General features: G+C 39.8%; 1 protein-coding gene across 2 annotated transcripts in view; it reads left to right on the forward strand.

The window, feature by feature from the left end:
• The window catches only part of LOC134402647 (glypican-5-like), a 505,390-nt gene that overhangs the window by 125,294 nt on the left and 364,077 nt on the right, over positions 1-16,019 (forward strand). For both annotated transcript variants that reach the window (XM_063132253.1, XM_063132254.1), the window contains exon 3: positions 13,208-13,902. In XM_063132253.1, coding sequence (XP_062988323.1) covers positions 13,208-13,902 — 695 coding nt within the window. The remainder of the gene's footprint in view (positions 1-13,207; positions 13,903-16,019) is intronic.

Consider the following 16,019-nt stretch of genomic DNA (forward strand, 5'->3'; position numbering starts at 1 on the left):
ACCACTAAAGCTACTAAAAATGGGAGCGCATTCACTCAAGGGAGGGATGCTCATCCCTTTAGCCAAGGGTGTACAGACATGCCAAGAAAACCAAAGTAAACCAGGGCCAGATCTACACCATGAAGGATATAACACTTTGAAAATGGTATATAGAATGTGTCCTGGGACTGAACAGTTGTCAAAACTGTTATATAAACCATTATAAAGCAGTAGTGTAGATCCTGCCTAGATTGTCTGTGGTATTTTGAGTTCTGAGCCATCTTTAGGTCTCTTTTAGAAAATGCTTTTTGATAGAGACATGTCAGATGCTGGTTTTGTCTGTGTACACACAGTACAGCTGTTGATAGAGTTCAGAACCTACTAGTTTGGCAGAACTTTAAAGAATTCTGTCTCCATTTAATCCTGCTTGCTGCCTCATGCCAATATATGATTTAGCACCGACTCTGTTTTTCCTAAAGCAGCTACAGACTCCCAAGACAGTTACAATATTTTCAAATACTGCCTGATGTGGGTTAGCCTTTACTCATAGTTCAGACAGAACCTGTTTTCAGATATTGCATATAAGAAGCTAACTACGGTAGCCATTAATATCTGCAAGACCAGAGAATGTTTTGATTTAAAAGGCAGATTATCAGGGGAAGTCTATATTCCAGATTGTAAAGTAATCACTCTATGGACCAAGCTAGAAGTTCTGGGGTTCGGGGTGGGCAGCCAATGCTTGTTTAGTCACATGTCTAGCCAATTCTTGTATAAAACAGAAGGTGGGTGGTGGTGGTTAAGTTTAACATCAAAAGGGGAGAAGGTAGCTTGTTCCTTTCCTCATCCAACGTTATCTCCCTATGCTCTACTACCTGATTTTTTTTTTCCTAGCCTGAGTCTGATATTGGAAGTGGACTGACTTAGGCAGGACTGGCTCACTCAGGAAGCAGCTTGAGGCCCTTGCCTTAGGCGGCATATTATGGGGAACGGTGGACCACAGCCAAGACTCCCTGCTTGCCACTTGGCTCACATCACTGCTGGGTTGCCTGGTGCCACCACCATGTCCACGTCTCCCTGGCCAGCCAATGGGTGAGCTGGCTGCCTGTGTTTGTGCATTTGTTGCTGAATCATTTGCTGCTGCAAGAGAACTGGCCATAACAGGGCTCTCTGGAGCACACTCCTCATGCCTCACTACCTGCTCTAAGGGATCTGTTCTCAGCAGTGTTCTAGGTGAGGTGGCCCATAGAGTGCCTGCACTGCTGCCTCAATGACAGCAAATACTATTTCATGTTACTTTAAATGTAAAGCTACCTTAAACAGTATTTGCTACTATTGCAGTGGCTTACAGTAGGTACTCTTCCTTATTTCCTTGCTCTGAGGACCCCTTCCTCAGAGTGCAGAATTGAGGGTGAGATGGAGTACCTGTGTTGCTAAAGTGGCAGCAAAATAATAAAAGACAAGCCGGGGTAGGGAAGTGGGGGGGGGATCCATCTGTGAGCACCTCAGGTGGTGCCATACCTTGTGCCATCCCTGGACCTCGAAGGAAGGTGCCTGAAGTGACAGAGCACAGAGAGGAAGAAGGATTAAAACTAGGCCCTGCCTGTGGCAGAGAAGTAATTACATGAACACGGAATATTCCCTGTCACCTAGTTTGACCTGAAGGTTAATAGGTACAGAGCAATCCTATGCCTGCTTCCTCAGGGGTATGTCTCATTAAGTTCAATTAAGCTTACTTCCAATGAAAGTGGATTTCGGATTGCAGCATTAGTCAATGATTTTGTTTCTGATGTTAATTTTCAAATACACATTCAACTACATTCAAATAATGTTGATATGCATTAGGCAGTACTTCCCTGACTGTCAGAAGATGGGGCTTCTTTTACTTAAGGGATGTTGATATGGAGGCTTCCATGTGATGGCTCTCCAGAGAAAGGGGGAAGGGCAATTGGAACCAGTGGCCTTAAAGTATAAGGAACACAATTCATATGGACCCATAGTTTTGAGTTGCTAAGGATGCAATCCTATGCATGTTTAGATAGACAACATGGGTGGCTGAGGAATGTTCGGAGCTGTAGGGTTTATTTCTGTCTAAATATGCATAGGATTGTGCCTTTGACCTGTTTTGTTCTTTCTTGTACACTGATACTATTAATCTTCCTTGCTCTGTGGTTTTGGTCTGCTGTATTTGCAAAAGGCTGGTTGGCTACTGAACAATAAACTATCACTCCAATTTCCATTCCCATGCAGTACCTATCAGGTGACTTCTGGCACAAGCATGAAGACATTGACCCAATGCATAGTGTAAGAAGCCTTTCAAAACACAAGAAAATGCTTTCCAATGGCTTCCAGGTGGTGACTCATTTACTCTGATCCTGAGAAGCTCTTGTTTGTTTGTTTGTTTGTTTGTTTGTTTGTTTGATATAATATACATACTAGAGTGTGTATATATCCTAGTTCTCTTGAGATAACTTGGTCTTCCCACTTCCTTTGGATACATTGAGGGCAAATTTGCATGGCCAGTTTCCTTTTTAGGAGAGACTACTGGAAACTTGCAGTGTCTGTAATACATCTGTTTATTTACAGATGTACAAGCACTGCAGGGGTGCAGAGACAGGCATGCCACACATCATAATAGTTCCTCAGCAACCCTGGAGGCCCAAGATGTTGAACAGTCATCACACCTTTGACTGTTTTGACATAGGATTCCAGATCCATTCCCATCTTTGCTGAACCTCAAATCTCCCCACTTCAGTGCCAACAATACATTTAGATTCCTGACACTTCTGTGGTCAATTGACTTTGATGCAGCAGCAGGCTGAAATTAGACCCAAAACTGGCTTCATCCAACAGGAAATATTTTATAGCACATCTGAATTCATTCAGCTGATAAAGTTCTAAAAAAAAGTATAATTTCTGTAATGAGGTTGGGGAGAGAGAGACACAATTAAGCCTAAAATCACTAGATCAAACCTTTCATGGGATCTGAATCCCAGACAGTCTCTTCAAAGATTATTACAGCTTAACTGCATATTTGCAAGGCCATCACAGTTACAAAAGGCATGCCACACATACATTAAGTTGGTAAACTAACTTATTTAATTAGTTTAAGTTTGCAGCCCTGTGCATACAGTTGGGAACAAGTCCTACTGAAATCACTGGGAATTCCTTCCAAGTAAATGTACAGAAGATTGAACTTCACAAGAACACCATGCTCTGTAGGTCCCATTTCCCAAACACTGCTTATCTGTCTTTGCTAGACATACTTCATATAATATTGTTTATATTTTTATATTACGCTGTTTATATAAATAAATTTAGATTCTGCCATTCCATTTAATGTATACATTGACAGTGCAGCTACAAAAGAATAAAATAAAATACAAAATAAAAAGCACTAAAGCACAATAAGGACATAAGACGAGCCATGCTGGATCAGACCAGCATTCTGATTTCACAGGGACTAACTTGCTGCCTGTGGGAAACCCACAAGTAAGTTATGAGTGCAACAGCAGTACGCTCCCAACCATGCTCCCCAGCAACTGGTATTGAAAGGCCTACTGCCTCTGATACTGTCTTCATGATTAGAAGCCATTATTAGCCTTATCCTCCATGTATTTTTCTAATTCCCTTTTAAAGCCATCCAGATTGGTGGCCATCTTGTGCTCACAAATTCCACAGTTTAAGTACGTGCAGAGCAAAGAAGGACTTCCTTTTACCTTCCTAAATCACCCACCAACTGGCTTCATGGGAAGACCCTAGGTTCAAGTATTATGAGAGAGGGAGAAAAAAAATGTCTCTCTATGCATTTGTTCACACCATATATAATTTCATGTACTTCTGTCATGTTCTCACCATTTTTCTAAGATAAAAAGTCCCAAATGTCACCACCTTTCCTCATAGGGGAGCTGGTCCAGGCCCTTGATCGTTTTGGCTTCGCTTTTCTGCATCTTTTCCAAGTCTACAATATCCTTTATGAGGTGCAGTGACTGTAATTGTTGTTCAGTATTTAACAAAATTATAAACCAAGCAGGATAAAGGACAACAGGATAAAGCAGCAAACTTCCATTGCAACCATCTGTTTTAGCAGATGCAGGTCAGGTCTGTCCTCCAACAGGAGGGAACAGAAGGGAAAGATGGAGAAGGGTTCAGAAGGAATATCCAAGGGGTTTCTTCCACTGCCCTCCCACATCCCCCAGCAATAGCCAACTGCAGCAGCTGTCTCACCCAGCCTATAGGTCTGGCCAGACTTGCTTTTCCAGGACTGAATCTACACTACTGCTTTAAAGTGCTTTAAAGCACTTTATAACAGTTTTGAAAACAGTATATAGAGTGTGTCCTGGGCCCCAACAGTTGTCAAAACTGTTATTAAGCGCTTTAAAGCAGTAGTGTAGATCCTGCCCAAGTTGCTACTCACATGACCACTGACGGGAGGGGCACATGTAAAAGGACCTCACCAGATGATCTCAGTGTTCAGGCAGGTTTATACGGGAGCAGGCAATCCTATAAAATCCTAGGTCTTACACTGTATATGACTTTAAGGGTTAACATCAGTACTTTGAATTGTACTTGGAAATTAGGGATGGGCAAAGCAATTTAGTGTAATTTTTCAAATGAGTGTGTTCTGCCCATTTTTGCATTATCTCTCAGTGTTTTAAAATCTGCGCTAAAATCATATTTCAATAGGTATTTTAGAATCATAGAATCATATAATAGTAGAGTTGGAAGGGGCCTATAAGGCCATTGAGTCCAACCTCCTGCTCAATGCAGGAATTTAGAAGTGTGTCAGAAAATTTGGGAAGTGCAAAAGATGGCAGATAACTATGTTCTGGTGCGAGTCAAGGAAGTATGTATGAGGTCAGTTCATGTAGAAATGTATAAAGATCAATTTACTGAAGCATCCCTTCTGGAGTTATACTTCAAGCCATTAGATCTGTTTTTTTCATACTAGCAAGTTATCTTCTATACAGTTAGTTTCAATTTGTTATCTTGCTTCTGTATTGTGTATCAGCAAGTGTTTCTGGGTAACCTTCCAAGACAGCCCTGCAGTAATGAGTTGCAGTAATCTAGAGTCTAGATATAACAAGAGCATGGATAACTGTGGCCAAGCTTTGGTGGAAATAGGCAAGAAGCAAATGTAATTCTGTAGGATATTTGATTTGATAATGTGCAAAATATCTTTGGATATTGGCTACTGAATCAAATTTTTGACAGTGCACTGTTACAAATCGGACTCTACTTCCAAGCTCAAAACTGTAATTTTCTGGCCAGTCTTTCATCCATAGTAGCCTAGGAGCTGGAAGGGAACCTAGAAGTTAATATGTTATTCCCAAAGCTTTGTGGATATAATAACCCAGTTCTTTAAAATGATCTTGTGCTACCAGCTTGTTCAAGAGCAACTGGTTCCATATAATAGGGTCTGCTAATGTTAAAATAAGGCTATAATAATAAGCTCTAAATAGAGAATTATGAAAATAAAATTTTGTTTTTGTTTTAAACTTGTTGCTGTCAGCAGTTACAGAGCTGGAAAGAATGCAGACTTGAGGTTTTATGGGAAATGGACATGTTTTACAAATACACCAATGTGTTCATTTTTTTTCAAGGGTTTCTTTTTGTGTGTGTAATTAATACACTCCTTGGGTTTTGCATCTTGTTTCAAAGTGACTGTAGACTCTGAGATTTAAAATAATAGGGGTGTTTTGTTTTATGGTCTGGTACTACTTTTACATTTGGGACATATTTGTTCTTTCTATAAATGAATTTAAACATCAAAGAAAACATTCCAATTTCCATGTAACAGCATGAGAAGTACATAAACATGCACATATTTAAACTCATGCAGTGTGTGTGTGTGTGTGTGTGTGTGTTCATATTTTCCTTCTCTGTAAGAGGGTTGGGCTGGATATTCCCAAGCTCTTACTCTCTGTATTCTAGATTTATCAATATAATTTGGGGTGTAGATGCTCTGAGGGCCAAATTCAATATCAGAGAATTGGGGGGGGGGGGACGACATTCCAGTGCTGGGCAAAAGGGGGGGAAACACAAAAATACCAGAATATTTTAGCTTAAAGCACTTACCGCCAGTAACTAATGGGTGCCATTCACACCTGTAATGTTGCATAAATGGCCCCTTCACAACCACCATTTATGTGACATTAACTTCTGGAAATATTCGAGCTACCATCTCGCTAGGTGGCTCGCTAGGAGGACATGTAGCCCCATGGCACTTGCCAGGCACTTACTCGGTTGGGCGGGCAGTGACAACAGCTTGGCAAGCACTCAGTGATACTGGATGGAGTGAGTCCGTCCATCCCTACTGCTGCATCCTTTGTTTTTATTTAAAACAATGGGGGAAATTGACTCCTCCCATATATACCTGCCCAGACCATGAGATCAGTTTCAGCAGCCTTTCTCCAGGAGTCCCCATCAAAGGAAGAGAGGTGGGTGGCTACTAAGATGATGGCCTTTTCTTCTCTAGTTCCCTGGTATGGAATGAACTTCCCAGAGAGGCTTGCCTGGGGCCTACGTTGTGCTGTTTTCGGCACCAGGTTAGTTTCCTTCTTAGTTTCCCAGCCATTTCCGTTTCTCATTTTCTATTTTAAATATGGTATTGTATTTTAAACCTTTGTACTGCAGCTAGCTTCTGTTTGGTTGATATTTTTATGCTGCAGTTTAAAACTTTTAAAATAATTGTATTTCATCGTCCTAACTTTTATGGGTTCGATTGTTGCGAACTGGCTATTGGGCAGTATAGAAATGTAATAAATAAATAAATATAGTATGGGGGCTGCGAATTGGGTATGTACATGGTTACAGGTGTTCACCATTGATGGGGGCTGATGGGAACTGTAGGACAAAACATCTGCAGGGCCACAAGTTGTTCACCCCTGTTCTAATGTATCAGGAATACAGAAACAATTGTAAAGCATGGAATGGCAGTGGGGCAGTTCAGTTTAGGGAAACCCTGGATACTTGCAAGGGAGCTGGCTAAGAATTGAATAATATTATGCAATTACCATAATGTGTAGTTTGGCTCTAGAAGTGCAGAATGGGCAATCTATTTATATCTCCTATATTGCCTTCTTGTGCACCCTCTGCAACTATGGTGTAATCTACGCCAAGCAGGATATTGCACTATGAAACCGGTATGAAAGCAGTATATAAGAGGCAGGAGCCACACTACTGCTTTATAGCGGTATTAAATTCCACTGACAACTGTTGGGGCCCATTGACACATACCATATACTGCTTTCATAGTGCTATATCCTGCCTGGTGTGGCTCCTGCCTTTTATATACTGCTTTCATAGTCCTATATCTTGCTTGGTGTAGGTTAGGCCTATGGCAGTACAGTGGTTTTACCTTGGTTTTTATTCTGGGCTGGTTTTTGTTTTGTTTTAATGTTGTATTTTATGTTTTTAATGGATTGCACACCACCCAGGGAACTTCAAATGTTGGGCGGTTTAAAAGTACAGTAAGTAAATAAATAAATCCACCAGCATCGTATGTGAGGGAAGGGCTCTGAAACAGAATCTTTTGTTATTCTACCATAATTACTCCATCCCTTGAAAATGTGATGTTTCGTATTCTGAATAGGCCTGCTATGTAGGAGACAAGTATGTAATTTAAGGGTAATCTTTTTTGTGCCATGCATTAAGCAGTGTCTCATTTTTATTGTCTGTTAATGTTAGAAGTCAGCTGAGTTCCCTACGGTACAAACTCATTAGCTGCCCAGCATGGAGGTACCTTATACCTCCAGTGCATAGTCAAAGAAAGTGTGGAATCCTGTAATGACTTGGCTCATCTCCAGGAGCTAATTTTAAAAGACCGGCAGTTGAGACGTGAAATTTCCAGAGGTGAGTTGTGTTTGATCAGCTGTGTTTGGGCATCACAGACGCAACATCAGCTGCAATGTCAAGCATGCTGTGAGCACATGATAAAATGTTTGAACAGGATTCTCTCCTTGGAGGATGACTTTGACCTGTTTTCATGAAATATTCAGCACTGTGCATGTATATTTTACAAATTCAAAGGCTTGGCTAAAGTCTTAAAGCAGTTCATTTTTTTAAATTCAATTTAAAATGAGAGACTGTGCACTTTTGACTAATTTCCCCCATTGTTTAAAATTAAAGGGAAACCCACTTGCCAAATGAAAATCCATGAAAAACCATCAACATTCAAACTCCCACATTTAACTATATCTTGATTTGGTTGTCGCTCTAATATGTTACAATGGATTCCATTTGCATTAAGCTTATATACAGTTGCTGGCAAACATGGGGGATGCGTACTGTTGCTTGTGGGTTCCTTTCAAAGCCCAACTGTTGACCATTCACAATTTCTTCCCTCCCTTTCCACATTTCCTGTTCCCTTTGGTATCCATTTATTAAACTATATGTGTGAGGGCAAGATTTGCCTTTGATTTGATTTTATGTTTGAACCACACCAAGTGGATTTTGTATAATAATAGCTACTTGGCTGAAATCCAGCTTTCTTGTAGTGAAAAAAATCACATGCTTTGAAGATAAGGTCCCTTTAATAGAAGAGTGCATTGGTGCTCAGGAGGAAGGCTTCTTTGAATTCCAGTGTATAGTTTATACATATTTTAGTCAAGACTGAAGGAAGTATAAGAATAATTAATAACATCAGCATTATGTAAGTCACTTTGACTGTTCAATGTGCTTAAAATACATTGAGCTGTATCTAATGTTAATCCTACTTAAAGTAAATCATAGAATAAGTTAAACTAATGTTGGATACAATCCATTAGATACAGCCCACTATCTTAGAATGCCTTACAACAACTTTTTAAGGTAAGCCAGTATTGTTATTCCACCTTTGTAGATGAGGAATTGAGAATTGAAAGGTGGTGGCTTGCCTAAGTAAGTTAGTAGCAGAGACAAGATTTTAACCAGAGCCATCCTGGTTCACCACATATCTCAGCTTCTATGCTATGCTAACTTTCATGAGAGAGAGAGAGAGAGACAGAGGCCAACACTATCAGTTGATGGAATGTATGCATTTTAGTAGGGCAAGGTGTACATTCTGCCTAATTAATGTCCAGGAAGCAGATCCTAGGACCACTAATTAAAATTAAATGTGCAGTTTAGTCACTTTTCATTTATGGTTTTCTACATTTTCCAATCCAAGCCAGCATTCTCTCTTTCGAACAAAGTTGAATGTTGGGCTGATATACTGCTTATCAAGGAAGGATTGAAAGTGTATCATTAATAAAGCTCCAAACAAGATGGTAAGCTGTCCCCTTTGTACAATCAGAGCGGAAATTCGCTTTTGTGACAGAACTTATTCATCTGCACACAGCACCATTATTCCTAATTAGAGGGCTGGGAATACCATTCCAGCCATTTGATTGTCTGAAACTGTCTCTTGGTTCCTTGTAACTATGGAAAAACAAAATGCCTTTAGGATGACAGATTGTAAAGAAGAGGCTGCTCTCATTTTTCTTGGTTCAACCAAATAGGGGGTGCTGACTCATACAGCGTCTAAAGTATGTACACATGCTTAATAGAACATCTAGTCTTAACCAAAATGTGTTGTGATTTCAGTACAGTTTCCTCAAATTATAGCCTAAAAGTATACTGTTTCCGCTGATGATACACACAAAGCAATATGTGACACTGCTCAAAACTTTTTATTGTTTCATAAACTATAGTATTTTTGGAGGAGAAATAAATGTGAGGAGGAGGACCACCCCCAATAACTACAAAGATGCTTAAGTCTTTCTCAATAATAAACAAACAAACAAACGCAAGCCCGCATCTCCATAAAGTATCTTCAATAATGAGAGTGAAAAGTTGGATGTCAGATATATACATATGCATGGGTGCTCAGACTTTTGCTGACATAAATTTTTATATTATTGACATATTTGCTTTAAACGATTGACTTGCTTCCCCCCCACCCCCCACTGCCCCTGTCAAATAATTTTTTTGAGGATTTCACTTCTACTGGGGGGGGGGGAATAAATAGAGATGTCTTGGCAAATACCAACTGTTTTATTGGAGCAGAGTGGTGTTGTTAACGATATTACAGTTATCGCAGTGTCAGTCTTTCCATTATAAACCTCATTTTCAGAATTTTACAGCTTGGTTGTAAAAGCCTGCTTCAAGTTGAAACTTGGCAAGACAGGCCTCTGTGTGTGAATGAAACCTTTTAAATTTGATTTCCCCCACCCCCTGCCGGGGTTCCCAGTATTACAAAACCATTCAATATTATACTCTCTTAAAGATTATGAGAGTGGCAGTGGTTAGAGCTGTTTTGAAGTATTGTAACAATATCGACTGTACTTCAGTTGATCCGTAAAGTGTCCTTTGTCTGTCTTGACTTGTGGTCACTCTAGTTGAATGCATAGTATTGCTATCCTGCAAACTGAACACTTAGTATTCATATACCCTTAAATTTCATAATGTAGCAGGTGACACAATACCCATGAATCTTCACAACTATGCCCACCCCTGTTCTATTGGCTGTGTCTTCCTCTTAACAGTTTTGAGGGGAATTTAAGGGCATGTACCTTATGTCTGGGTTGCAAGATTACTTCATTGTGATCACTTAGACCATGGATGCACCACCTGTGTCCCCACCTTTTTCTCCCTGCTGAAAGACCGCAGAAAGGAGGACCACAGAAAGACCTGAGAAAAGACCTTTCTTTACCAGTATGCAGGGAAACCCTGCTTTTACCTCGAATCACTGATCAGAGATAAGAGTAATTTAAAGACATTTACACTTTATCTACCATCCTTTTTATTTAAACTTGAAATAGCTTGCAGGGTATTTAAACTGGAAATGCCCACCTGGGTATTTGAAGTTTAAATGACTTTAAATTTTAGAACTTGGCTGTGCTTTGCATGCCTGATAACTCTTGCACTGGGACTTTAATCTGAGTAGACATGGAGAGAATTGAGCTATGGTGCATGGGAAAATGTCAAATTGGTAGGAATTACGTGTGTGTGTGTACATATCAGCACTAGAAATACTCATATGGTTTGATGCAGGGTTGCCAGGTGTCAGCCTCGTGATTGTGCCTGTACCTTGTAAGAAAATGCCCAGAGTAGTGAGGGAGTTCATAACCAGTTGTCCAGCTGCTCTATTCAGACTCCTAGGCCTAATCTTCACCAATCAGGATATTGCACTATGAAAGTGGTATGAAAGCAGTATGTAAAAGGCAGGAGCCACACCAAGCAGGATATAGCGGTATGAAAGTGGTATATGGTATGTGTCAATGGGTCCCAACAGTTGTCAGTGCACTTCAATACTGCTATAAAGCAGTAGTGTGACTCCTGCCTTTCATATACCACTTTCATACTGCTTTCATAGTGGAATATTCTGTTTGATGTAGATGAACCCCTAGACTCCTCTCACATCTACTTTGTATCAAAACTATAGCTGCTGCTATAGTTTTGATACAAAGTTATGTATGTAATGGAGGTGGGTGGGTTAAGGGACTGATGGAACACCACAGATGCAGCTTTACCAAGCTGTAGGTGTTTATGAACATACAACAGAAGAACCCAAGAAATTCCCATATTTGCACCAGTAGGAAAGCATATCTTCACCTAAAGAGTGACAAAATTCTGTTTGTGGGTCACATTAATGACATTTTTAGGAAGTTTAGTACTTCATTATCATTTTCTGTTCTACCTTAAATATTCCTTTCATTACAGTATCAGAATCTGCTTTTGATGCAAGTTTTATTTGTGCTTTCATCCAAACACTTATTTTTCATTCCAATTGCCCTAAGCATTACAAATAATCTCATGTAAAGTTACCACATGGCATCTAACTACTATTATGAACAAAAGGAACCCAAAAGGCGACCACCGTAGAAACAAAATAAACCCAATGAATTAAATTGTCATTCAGAAAATTATACACTTTTGTTTTTACTAAAATAACTATTTACAATCCAATGCTAATACAAGTCTACAACAATTAACTACCACATCAGTGTAGCATCTCATTACATATCAATAGCATTCAATTGTACTTAACAATCATTTCAAACCCAATTGTTTTCCGGCTAGCTGAGAAACGGAAAACAATGTGACGAAGCGAAATACGGTTTACTGATTTTGATATAATTCTGGAAGATGGTCTCACCTTGAAAAACTTAATAAAGAGAGATTGCATGAGCTTTCCACTGCCTGTTGGCGAGTACAAAGACCAACTTTTTGAAGAAGATACTTTGAAACAAGGAATAACATGAACCTTGTTGACTAAATCTGGTCTTAATATACTGCTGTGATTAGATTAAAGTGTTTGTTGTCTGTGGGTCGGATTTTCTGCAATGATTGTTTAAAATTGGGTTTGAAATGATTGTTAAGTACAATTGAATGCTATTGATATGTAATGAGATGCTACACTGATGTGGTAGTTAATTGTTGTAGACTTGTATTAGCATTGGATTGTAAATAGTTATTTTAGTAAAAACAAATGTGTATAATTTTTTGAATGATAATTTAATTCATTGGGTTTATTTTGTTTCTACAGTGGTCACCTTTTGGGTTCCTTTTGTTCATATTTTCACCACCACTGCCTCCCTTACTATAATCTAGCTACTATTGTCTGGACGGCTGGCTGACAGCTATTTCAGATACTACCTTTCAGTCCATATGGTCTTACCTGCCAGGCATTGTCTGTCTTCTGGATGGTTAGCTGTGTGGTAACTCTGTCCCTGAGACAGCCCTCCACCTCTCCCAGTTGCTGTGAAAGTGTCGTGGGAACATAGGCAGCTGCCTCACTCCAAGTCAGACCATTGGTCCATCGGGTTTAGTAGTGTTGACACTGGCAGCAGCTCTCCAAGGTTTCGGACAGTATTTCTCAGCTCTGCTTGGAGGTGCCCGGATTTGAACCTGGGAGCTTCTGCATGAAACACATGGGCTCTACCTCTGAGCTACTGCCTTTCTCTCTTTTCGCATCATGGGATTTAAAGGTATGTATCCTGTTCTCAGCTTGCAAGGAGGCACCTTTCATTTCCAAATTTTACTTGAGTCTCTCTGTCAATATCAAGCAGCCCCAAAATCCTTTTAGCTGGTGACTTCCCCTTTCCCTTTAAGTTATGTAATCTTTGGAACAGAAAGAAAATGTTCAGTAAGCTTGCAAGCTACCTGAGCAATACTGTTCTAGCTGTAAAATGTACTAAGCCATGTTGTTGAGCTGTGCTAAAGGAGAATTGACTTTTCTCTCCACCTTTTAATGTCTCTATTTCTGCAGCGGCCTTTGAGTCCTTGCTTCGCTTTGCTGAGAACCATACGACCTCCCTGTTTGAGACTGTCTACAGATCCATGTCAAAGGAGGCAGCTGAGCCAGTCAAGGAGCTCTTTACGGACATCTCTCTCTACCTCTTGGGTGCTCAGACCAGAGTGGAAAGAGCTTTTTTCCGGTTCTTTGACAGCCTGTTCCCTTTGGTTTACAGCCGCCTAATAAATCCAGGAATTACGGATTTGTCTGAAGAGTACACAGAATGCCTGCGGCTTACGCGGCAAGATATAAATCCATTTGGACGCTATTCTAAAGAAACAGTTACAGAGCTGGCAAAGTCTCTCAGGGCAAGCAGAACATTCAATCAGGCCCTAAGTATGGGCATCGAAGTGCTGAATGCCACCGAGCATGCCACCTTGACAAAGGAATGTAGCAGGGCACTAGTGAAGATGCAGTATTGCCCTCATTGTCAAGGCCTGACGCTAATAAGGCCCTGCGAAGGATATTGCCTAAATGTAATGAGGGGCTGTTTTGCCAGTGTATCTGAACTGGATGCTCAGTGGAGGGAATATATTTATACCCTGGAACATCTCACAAATGAAATGGCTGGAGCTCATGATCTGGAATTGGTGCTTTTGGGTATCCGGTATTCAATCAACGAGGCAATCTTGCACGCACAGCTGAATGGGCCACAGCTGTCCGCCACGGTAAGTATTGTCCTGCTGAACTGCCTGCAAATTCCTGTTGCTGCTTTTATTCTTGGGGGAATTTATTGCCTCAGTTGTTGTGTACTACTACTTAGGCCTCCTTCCTTTCCACTCATGTCCTTCAATATCAGGCAATTAGTAGAAAGCTCACCAAGAAAACCTGTTTTCAAAGGAAATGGAGAGACTCGTTGAGAAGGACTATTTATAAACAAGAACGTTAGTAACCATGTTGGTTGCACAGGAGAAGAAATACAGAAGGCGTGAGATATTCAGCGAAGGACAATCTGAAGTGATGAGCTGTGAATTAAGGGCAGGTTTATTGATTTTTGAGGCTATTGTGGTTGCAGTGTGCTATTGTAATGGGGAACATGTAAAATGATAAAAATGGGCCTTGTCTGACATTTAGCGGTTGGTTTTGTATATTAAATTGTAAGTTATTTTGCTGTTCTTTCATTATCTTTAAATTGCATCTATGTCAGGATATTAGTGTAATAGGCAAATTTATTTAAATTTAGACAATCAGTTATTTTGTTTTACGGCAGATGATTAACTAACATTTCTGTCAACAGTAGTTGCATTGCCCACTAGTTGCCCCCTTTTGGGAGGAGGTTATAAAAAGGACAAACTTTGTACTGAAACAATCTTTAATATGGAATAATGTGCATGCTCTCCTAAACTACATTCTTGGAAGTTAACACATAGTCAGTGCAAATGGATTTTCAGAGCTCTTATGACAGCTAAAAGACTTATATCATCACGTTGGAAGGACAAATGCTCACCGCCCATAATGCAATGGATTGAGGACTTAAAAACGCTATCAATATTTGAACAGGTGTTATATAGGCACAACTTGCAGATGGATAAATACATGGATATATGGCCTGCTTTTCTTGAAACCTATGCATAACTCTCTCCCTTTTTTTTTTTAAAAAAAAAGGTATATCTGATGGAAAAAATTATGATAGTCCTATAGATGATAGTCCTATATATGTAATGTTTCTTTGTTTTTCTTTTTCATGATTTTTTTTGTTCAGTTTTGTTAATATTCACAATAAAAAGAGGGGGAAATCAATCACCAGTCACTAAAATATTTTGGAAGTCATACTTAATATATTATTATTATTATTATTATTATTATTATTATTATTGTTATTATTATTATATCCATTTGCTTAATGAATAGTCAGGCTAGGTGTCCTCTATTATCCTGGACAATTTTCTATTTTAGGATTCCATTTGGGTCCTCAATTTGTCCAAGAAATCCAGGAATCTGGAAGGTTGCTTTGCATGTGGCTGTGTGTGTATGTTTTGCTCTTTGTCATTGTTTTCAGTGGGGAGAACATCCTAACCAATCACAAGCAGCTGCAGCCAGTAGGGATGTTGTTTCTGTTCTTTATTTGTGATAGTCGCTGATGCTGACGAGAGGGTTGACTGGAGAGAGGAGGATGGAAGAGAGGAGGAGGAGCTATTATTTGAATTTCTGAACAGCACTTTGCGTGATGTGCCAGCAGCTGAGCTGCCAGTTTGCCTTAGGATTAAAAATACAAATTATGTTCCCCTAGGCACCTCGTCTCACAGTAAGAACCATCCACCATCTCCCTGCCACATACACACACAAAAACTTGGCTGGATGTTTAAAGAAGGGGTTTTAGGTTATTGGGCTATTGAGGAAACCCCCTTAAGAGTGCCCTTTTACCCCTTTTCTTTTTAACCTCTGGAGTTACCATTAAGTTTGCAGGGTCTTTGGGGAATTAATTGTGAGTAAATAAATTGGAGAGGAATATTTTGGGTGATCTCCAGGTGGGGTACCAATGAATTGATTTGGGGTGAGTTGGATGGGAAATTTGGCTTACTTTCTCTAAAATTTAAGTTCTAGTTCTACAATTCTGTATTTGCAGCTATATGTATACATTAGTATATGAACATTTGTGTCCTCTTTTGTCTTCTCTTTCAGTGGTACGTATCCTCCTTTTTTGGAAATGTGTAAGTGGCCACCTTATTAATGAGGGGTTGTCCCAAGAATGACTGAGGGTTTTTGTGTGTGTTGTTTAAGACATTTGTATGCAATCTTTCCCCCAAACAAGGCACTCAGGATGATTGTCAATATGAGATTGTCA

This window comes from Elgaria multicarinata, chromosome 8 (genome assembly GCF_023053635.1).
Source record: "Elgaria multicarinata webbii isolate HBS135686 ecotype San Diego chromosome 8, rElgMul1.1.pri, whole genome shotgun sequence".
NCBI classification, from domain to species: domain Eukaryota; kingdom Metazoa; phylum Chordata; class Lepidosauria; order Squamata; family Anguidae; genus Elgaria; species Elgaria multicarinata.